This window comes from Bos indicus x Bos taurus, chromosome 11, assembly GCF_003369695.1.
Source record: "Bos indicus x Bos taurus breed Angus x Brahman F1 hybrid chromosome 11, Bos_hybrid_MaternalHap_v2.0, whole genome shotgun sequence".
In the NCBI taxonomy this organism is placed as follows: Eukaryota; Metazoa; Chordata; class Mammalia; order Artiodactyla; family Bovidae; genus Bos; species Bos indicus x Bos taurus.
Genome location: NC_040086.1, coordinates 43,854,228 through 43,863,291, shown reverse-complemented (window position 1 = coordinate 43,863,291; position 9,064 = coordinate 43,854,228). Strand labels below are relative to the sequence as shown.

At 40.2% G+C, this 9,064-nt stretch overlaps 1 protein-coding gene across 1 annotated transcript in view; it reads right to left on the bottom strand.

The window, feature by feature from the left end:
• Nucleotides 1-473: 473 nt before the first annotated feature.
• Nucleotides 474-9,064, bottom strand: part of EVA1A (eva-1 homolog A, regulator of programmed cell death) — a 91,913-nt gene continuing 83,322 nt past the window's right edge. Inside the window, exon 4 of the mRNA XM_027554453.1 lies at nt 474-1,744. Within this exon, the coding sequence (XP_027410254.1) occupies nt 1,374-1,744 (371 nt within the window). The 3' untranslated portion in view covers nt 474-1,373. The remainder of the gene's footprint in view (nt 1,745-9,064) is intronic.

The window sequence follows — 9,064 nt, the reverse complement described above, 5'->3', positions numbered from 1 at the left end:
ATGACAAAGCCAATGAACAAGAGAAATCTAGTAGGAAGGCTCTGGAGTATCCAGACAGACTAAGGAGTCTACTGCATGGCAAGAAAAGGGATCTGACAGTCACACAGAACTAACATTATTCCTGTGATTCAGGTTGGAGGATGCTGCATCCTCCTCCGTAACCCATTTCTAAAGGTGGTTCAGCCTTGCCTCCCTTCCTTACCAACTTCCCCTCTCCATACGAGGCCACCCTATTATTTCTAGCCTTTGGTAAGTCTTCTGGTCCTATATCAACTTACCACTCTACTGTAATCATAATAGAAACAGACATAAAATAACAAGCCCCTGGGTGTCATTTCTCCATTCTCTGGTTTCTCTGTTTCTCACAATTCTCCAGTTATTTGAAGGACCTGGCAAAAGACCATACCCACCTATAAAAGGGCTGCTGTTTAAAGTAAGTGTAAACACAGAAACAAAATATGAAACAAAAAAGATTTTATGTAACTTATATTTTTTATTCCAACCTAATTTTGGCTTTATTCCTCACCTCCCATTCCCATTCTCTTACTATAAATCCAAACATGGTTTTTATTTTTTTAACAAAATGTTTAAAGTCATGATTATCTAGAGTCATACCATTTTCTTTTCTCCTAAAGGGGGGAGAAACAGCTTTTGTTCTGGTGCTGCATTTTCAAATGCATACAGCATTAAGTGCACATTAATATATTCCTTAGAAGCTATTTAAAATACAACCCTTCATCCTTTGAGGTTATTGACATCTTTATAGTTCACTGACGTATCTATAATACATTATTCATTTTCATGAGTGAAGTGGTAACTGTAATAAAAAACAGGATTTTAATCCCTGAGGTGCCAGTTTAAATGGAAGAAGTTGCGATTACAATACAAGATTTGAAAATAGGCCTTAAATATGGATCATGCTATCTGGATCAAAATCACCTCCATGGCAGTCATTTAAGTTGCATTTACTAAGTTAAGGTAACCCTGCTCTTCCTAGCCCTCTTGCTATAATAATATTTCCTTTTCTATAGAAATAAAACATAGCAAGGAAGTCTGCAGAAACTTCTGAGATCCTCAGAAATCAAGAGAAACCACAAGTCCCATTCCTCTAATCTCCATCCACATTGCTGGAGAGGGTTTTCAGCACCATTCCAAGATCTAGAAAGGTTGATGAAACGACTTGGTTTTTCTACTTCTCCATGTAGCCAAAAGGGACAGATCTGTCATACGGTCTTGAAAATGACAGTGTCCTGCTTGTCTCTGCCACCGTAACATTAGCAGAACTGCATTCCACTCTTAGTGCCCACTGTCTCTGCGGGGCCCTTTCTCTCCCAGGCAGCTAAACAGTGGGGCGTGGGTTCCTGCTCCTGCCCCTAGTAGTAGCGGTTCAGGCTCCTGGTGCCGGGAACCTCAGGCTGGCCATTCATCCAAATCTCCCTGATGATACGTTCCCGCTCCTCCAGCCGCTGGGCTCGCTCCAGCTCCTGCACTGAGGTGAAGACATTCTTGTTCAAAGTCCTTTCAAAGCGCCGATGTCTCCTGACTGAGATGTCAGATGCTGCATCCAAGCTGCCATCCTCACTGTCGCTGCTGTTGCTGCTGCTTTCTTGGTCCTTCAGAAACTTCTGGGAATGCTGACAGCAGTCTGTGTGGCAAGAGATCCTCATCACCAAGGCAGCTAGGGTGAGGACCAGTCCAATACACACACCAGAGACAAAGTACAGAGCTGCTCCCTCGGGATTTTCTGTTGGAGAAGGAGGAAGAAGAGAACATTTGAAAGATGACAACTATATATTCAGAGAGCAAATATGACTTCAGCACAGGATGGACCCCTCTCACCAGGCCCCAAAGCTTTGATGGCTGCAAACAATGCCTTCTCATGTGACAAATTGCATAATGTATTCAAATACAGTTTTCAACAAATAGTGTGGATAAAGACTGTATGGGATTCTTTCACTATTCTTGCAACTTTAACTTTGAAATTATTTGAAAATGAAAAGTTAAAAAATGAAAAAATATTATTTAGCATCTACTATAAGCAAGTAATTGTGCTTAGATGCCATTTGCTTATATTACACAAATCTTTGCTTCTGAATTTTCTCCTGACACTCCTTGAATTATCTTTTAACCGTAGTTGTAGGCAACTTCAGACATGATCCTTACCTCTCAGTACTCATACTCTTACATAAGACCTTCCCCCCCAGGGCTGGACCTAGTGACTTACTTCTAACAGAAGTGATGGATGACTTGAGATTAGGTAACCTAAGACTGACTTCCAACTCACTCATGCTCTCTCTTTCTCACCCATTTGCTCTGAAGCAGTCAGTTCCCATGCTGTGAGCTGTACTACAGAGAGGCCCACATAGTAAGGAACTAAGGGTGGCCTCTGACTAACAACCTTCAAAGAACTGGACTGCACCAATAGCCACGTACGTGAGCTTGGAGGTGTATGAATATGTGTATATGTCTTCTAAATTTCCTTTTGCTTAGTTGTATTTTTTAAGTATTCTATACTTATTAATGTCACACTTGTAATAAGTAATGTTATTTTACTGGAACATAAAATTTTAAAGTGAATCATGTCCTGGTGGATCCTTGAGGTGGCCACAGCCCTGGTCTTGCAGCAATCTTGTGGAACCCCTTCAACAGAGAACCCAGCTAAGCAAATCCCAGATTCCTGACTTACAGAAACTGAGAAAATAAACACTTGTTTTGAGATACAGAGTGTCCCTGAATTACATCATAGTAATTCAAGTTATGCCCCAACCACTGATGCTGAAGAAGCTGAAGTTGGATGGGTCTATGAAGACCTACAAGACTTTCTAGAACTAACACCAAAATAAGATGTGCTTTTCATCATAAGGGATTGGAATGCAAAAGTAGGAAGTCAAGAGATACCTGGAGTTGTTACTCCAAGACAAGTTTGGCCTTGGTATACAAAATGAAGCCAGGCAAAGTCTAACAGAATTTTGCCAAGAGAATGTACTGGTCATAGCAGACACCCTCTTCCAATAACACAAGAGATGACTCTGCACATCTGAACACTCTGAACATCACTAGATGGTCAATACCAAAATCACATTGATTATATTCCTTACAGCAGAAGATGGAGAAGCTTTATACAGCCAGCAAAAACAAGATCAGGAGCTGACTGTGGCTCAGATCATAAACTCCTTATTGCTAAATTCAGGCTTAAATTGAAGACAGCAGGGAAAACAAATAGGCCATCCAAGTATGACCTAAATCAAACTCCCTATGATTATACAGTGAAAGTGACAAATAGATGAAAGGAATTGGATCTGATAGAGGGCCTGAAGAACTATGGACAGAAGTTCATAACATTGTACAGGAGGCAGTGACCAAAATCATCCCAAAGAAAAAGAAATGCAAGAAGGCAAAATGTTTGTCTGAGAAAAGAAGAGAAGTGAAAAGCAAAGAAAGGGAAAGATATATCCATCTGAAAGAAGTTACAAATAATAGCAAGGAGAGATAAGAGCCTTCTTAAGTAAACAATGCACAAAAAATAGAGGAAAACAATAGAATGGGAAAGACTAGAGATCTCTTCAAGAAAATTAGAGATACCGAGGGAACATTTCATGCAAAGATGGGCACAATAAGGGCAGAAACAGTAAAGACCTAGCAGAAGAAATTAAGAAGTGGCAAGAATATATAGAAGAACTGTACAAGAAAGATCTTAATAACATAGACAACCATGATGGTGTGACCACTCACCTAGAGCCAGACATCTTGGACTATGAAGTCAAGTGGATCTTAGGAAGCATTACTATGAACAAAGCTAGTGGAAGTGATGGAATTCCAGCTGAGCTTTAGATGGAGAAATATACCATGTTCATGGATTGGAAGAATCAATATAGTGAAAATGAGTATACTACCCAAAGCAATTTATAGATTCAATACAATCCCTATCAAGCTACCAACAGTATTCTTCACAGAGCTAGAACAAATAATTTCACAATTTGTATGGAAATACAAAAAACCTCGAATAGCCAAAGCGATCTTGAGAAAGAAGAATGGAACTGGAGGAATCAACCTACCTGACTTCAGGCTCTACTACAAAGCCACAGTTATCAAGACAGTATGGTATTGGCACAAAGACAGAAATGTTGATCAATGGAACAAAATAGAAAGCCCAGAGATAAATCCACACACATATGGACACCTTATCTTTGACAAAGGAGGCAAGAATATACAATGGATTAAAGACAATCTCTTTAACAAGTGGTGCTGGGAAATCTGGTCAACCACTTGTAAAAGAATGAAACTAGAACACTTTCTAACACCATACACAAAAATAAACTCAAAGTGGATTAAAGATCTCAACGTAAGACCAGAAACTATAAAACTCCTAGAGGAGAACATAGGCAAAACACTCTCTGACATACATCACAGCAGGATCCTCTATGACCCACCTCCCAGAATATTGGAAGTAAAAGCAAAAATAAACAAATGGGACCTAATTAACCTTAAAAGCTTCTGCACATCAAAGGAAACTATTAGCAAGGTGAAAAGACAGCCTTCAGAATGGGAAAAAATAATAGCAAATGAAGCAACTGACAAACAACTAATCTCAAAAATATACAAGCAACTCCTACAGCTCAACTCCAGAAAAATAAATGACCCAATCAAAAAATGGGCCAAAGAACTAAACAGACATTTCTCCAAAGAAGACATCCAGATGGCTAACAAACACATGAAAAGATGCTCAACATCACTTATTATCAGAGAAATGCAAATCAAAACCACTATGAAGTACCATTTCACACCAGTCAGAATGGCTGCGATCCAAAAGTCTGCAAATAATAAATGCTGGAGAGGGTGTGGAGAAAAGGGAACCCTCTTACACTGTTGGTGGGAATGCAAACTAGTACAGCCACTATGGAGAACAGTGTGGAGATTCCTTAAAAAACTGGAAATAGAACTGTCTTATGATCCAGCAATCCCACTGCTGGGCATACACACTGAGGAAACCAGAAGGGAAAGAGACACATGTACCCCAATGTTCATCGCAGCACTGTTTATAATAGCCAGGACATGGAAGCAACCTAGATGTCCATCAGCAGATGAATGGATAAGAAAGTGGTGGTACATATACACAATGGAGTATTACTCAGCCATTAAAAAGAATACATTTGAATCAGTTCTAATGAGGTGGATGAAACTGGAGCCTATTATACAGAGTGAAGTAAGCCAGCAGGAAAAACACCAATACAGTATACTAACGCATATATATGGAATTTAGAAAGATGGTAACAATAACCCTGTGTACAAGACAGCAAAAGAGACACTGATGTATAGAACAGTCTTATGGACTCTGTGGGAGAGGGAGAGGGTGGGAAGATTTGGGAGAATGGCATTGAAACATGTAAAATATCATGTATGAAACGAGATGCCAGTCCAGGTTCATTGCACGATACTGGATTCTTGGGGCTAGAGCACTGGGATGACCCAGAGGGATGGTATGGGGAGGGAGGAGGGAGGAGGGTTCAGGATGGGGAACACATGTATACCTGTGGTGGATTCATTTTGATATTTGGCAAAACTAATACAATTATGTAAAGTTTAAAAATAAAATAAAATTTAAAAAAAGAAAAAAAAATCAAGAAAAAGGAGATTCTACTACAGCTGACAATGAACTATGGAGGATATTTATTAATTCTATAATGTTACATCAATGTTTTAATATGCTTTGGAAAACTGGACTTCTATTTAGTATTAATATTAAATATTTCTAAACATTACTGTTCATTAGGCTAATGTAAAAATGTCCTAGGCAATAGATAGTAAATAGTAATTTTTCTGTTTAGCAAAACAGATAAATAGTAATTTACTACCATCTTCAACAACCGTATAGAACAATGGAACATATCTGTACAGCAGGAAAAGGAATGTAACAAATTCATAGCATGAGTAAACATTCAGTGTTTTGTTAAAAAAAAAAAAAAAGATGATGCTGTGAAAGTGCTGCACTCAATAAGCCAGCAAATTTGGAAAACTCAGCAGTGACCACAGGACTGGAAAAGGTGAGTTTTCATCCCAATCCCAAAAAAGGGCACAACTGTGTTCATTTCACATGCTAGCAAGGTAATCCTCAAAATCCTTCCTGCTAGGCTTCAACAGTACTTGAACTGAGAGTTTCCAGATGTACAAGCTGGATTTAGAAAAGGCCAAGAAACCAGAGATTAAATTGCCAACATCTATCGCATCATAGAAAAAGCAAGAGAATTCCAGAAAACACCTACTTTTGCTTCATTGACTATGCTAAAGCCTTTGGCTGTGTGGATCACAACACACTGTGGAAAATTCTGAAAGAGATGGGAATACCAGAGCACCTTACCTGCCTCCTGAGAAATCTGTATGCAGATCAAGAAGCAACAGTTAGAACCGGACATGGAACAATGGACTGGTTCCAAATTGGGAAAGGAGTATGTCAAGGCTGTATATCACCCTACTTATTTAACTTATGTGCAGACTACATCATGTGACATGCTGGGCTTGATAAATCACAGGCTGGAACTGAGATTGCCAGGAGTAATATCTATAACCTCAGATATGCAGATGACACCACACTAATGGCAGAAAGCAAAGAACTCAAGAGCCTTTTAATGAAGGTGAACAGAGAGAGTGAAAAGCTGGCTTAAAATTCAACATTCAAAAAATGAAGATCATGGCATCTGGTCCCATCACTTCATGGCAAATAGATGGGGAAATAATGGAAATAGTGAGAGACTTTATTTTCTTGGGCTCCAAAATCACTGAGGATGGTGATTGCATCCATGAAATTAAGACACTTGTTCCTTGGAAGAAAAGTTCTGACAGATCTAGACAGCGTGTTAAAAAATAGACATCACTTTGCCGACAAAGGTCCGAATAATCAAAGCTATGGTTTTCCAGTAGTCATGTACAGATGTGATATGTACAGTAGTCATGTACATCATAAAGATGACCGAGTGCTAAAGAATTGGTGGTTTTAAATTGCAGTGCTGGAGAAGACTCCTGAGAGCCCCTTGGACAGCAAGGTGATCAAACCAGTCAATCCTAAAGGATATCAACCCTGAATATTCATTGGAAGGACTGATGGCCAAGCTGAAGCTGAAGCTCCCATACTTTGGCCATCTGATATAAAGAGCTGTCTCATTGGAAATGACCCTGATCCTGGGAAAGATTGAGGGTAAGAGAAGGAGGCGACAGAGGATGACATGGTTGAATGGCATCATTGACATTATGATTGCATCATAATGCACCCATTATGACTCAATGGACATAAGTCTGAGCAAGTTCCAGGAGATGGTGAAGGACAGGGTAGCCTAGTGTCATGGTGAGGTCCATGGGTTTGTAAACAGTCAGACAAGACTGAGCGACTGAACAACAGCCTTCTTTATGGTCCAATTCTCACATCCGTACATGACTACTGGAAAAATTATAGCTTTGACTGAAGTGAAGTGAAGTCGCTCAGTCGTGTCTGACTCTGCGACCCCATGGACTATAGCCCACCAGACTCCTCCATCCATGGGATTCTCCAGGCAAGAATACTGGAGTGGGTTGCCATTTCCTTCTCCAGGGGATCTTCCTGACCCAGGGATCAAACCCAGGTCTCCCACATTGCAGGCAGATGCTTTAACCTCTGAGCCACCTAAAGAGGTGGCTTTGACCACTGGCCATCGTAAAGTCTATAAACAATAATTGGTGGAAAGGGTGTGGAAAAAAGGGAAACCTCTCATGCTGTTGGTGGGACTGTAAATTGGACAGCTACTATAGAGAACAGTACAGAGCTTCTTTTAAAAACTAAAAACAGAGCTACCATATGCTATGCTATGCTATGCTAAGTCACTTCAGTCCTGTCCGACTCTGTGCGACCCCATAGACGGCAGCCACCAGGCTCCCCCGTCCCTGGGATTCTCCAGGCAAGAACACTGGAGTGGGTTGCCATTTCCTTCTCCAGTGCATGAAAGTGAAAAGTGAAAGCGAAGTCGCTCAGTGGTGTCCAACTCTTAGCGACCCCATGGACTGCAGCCTACCAGGCTCCTCCATCCATGGGATTTTCCAGGCAAGAGTACTGGAGTGGGGTGCCATTGCCTTCTCCGAGAGCTACCATATGAACTAGCTATCCCACTCCTGAGCATATATCGAAGAAAACCATGGTTTGAAAGGATATATGCAACCCAATGTTCATTGCAGCACTGTTTACAATAGCCAAAACATAGAAGCAACTTAATCTCCATTGACAGACGAATGGGTATACATATAGATACACACACACACACACACACACACACACACACACAATGGAATATTATTCAGTCATTAAAAAGAATGAAATGTCATTTGCAACAACATGGATGCACCTGGAGATTATCATACTAAGTGAAGTAAGTCATACAGAGACAGGCAAGTATCATACAATATTGTTTATATACAGAACCTCCCAAAATGATACAAATGAGCCTATTTTTACTAGCAGATACAGGGACAATTGAAGAGGACCCTCCCTTGTGGGGTCTCAGTTCTTCTTAAGAACACTAAGAAGAATCTGAGGTCTTATAAGAACACCTCAAGGGAGAGGTGGGCCAAGCCAAGAGAGGCACTGGTGCCAGAATGAGGAGGTACAGGGATTTTCAAGAGAGGGCTTTTACATACTCATTTAGGCATGCGTGGACTGACAAGTTTTTATTCAAGATTTCTTGTTTCTTGAGGTAAAATTGTATTGCTATAAACTTCCCATTTAGAACTGCTTTCTGCTGAATTCCATAAATTTTGGACCATTGTGTTTTCATTTGTCTCAAGTATTTTTTATTTCTTCTTTGATTTCTTCAGTGATCCAATGGTTATTGAGTAGTAATTATTTAGCTGCCACGTGTTGGGGTTTTTTTTAATATAAATTTATTTATTTTAATTGGAGGTTAATTACTTTACAATATTGTATTGGTTTTGGCATACATCAACATGAATCTGCCACAGGTATACACGTGTTCCCCATCTTGAACCCCCCTCCCTCCTCCCTCCCCATACCATCCGTCTGGGTCATCCCAGTGCACCAGTCATAATT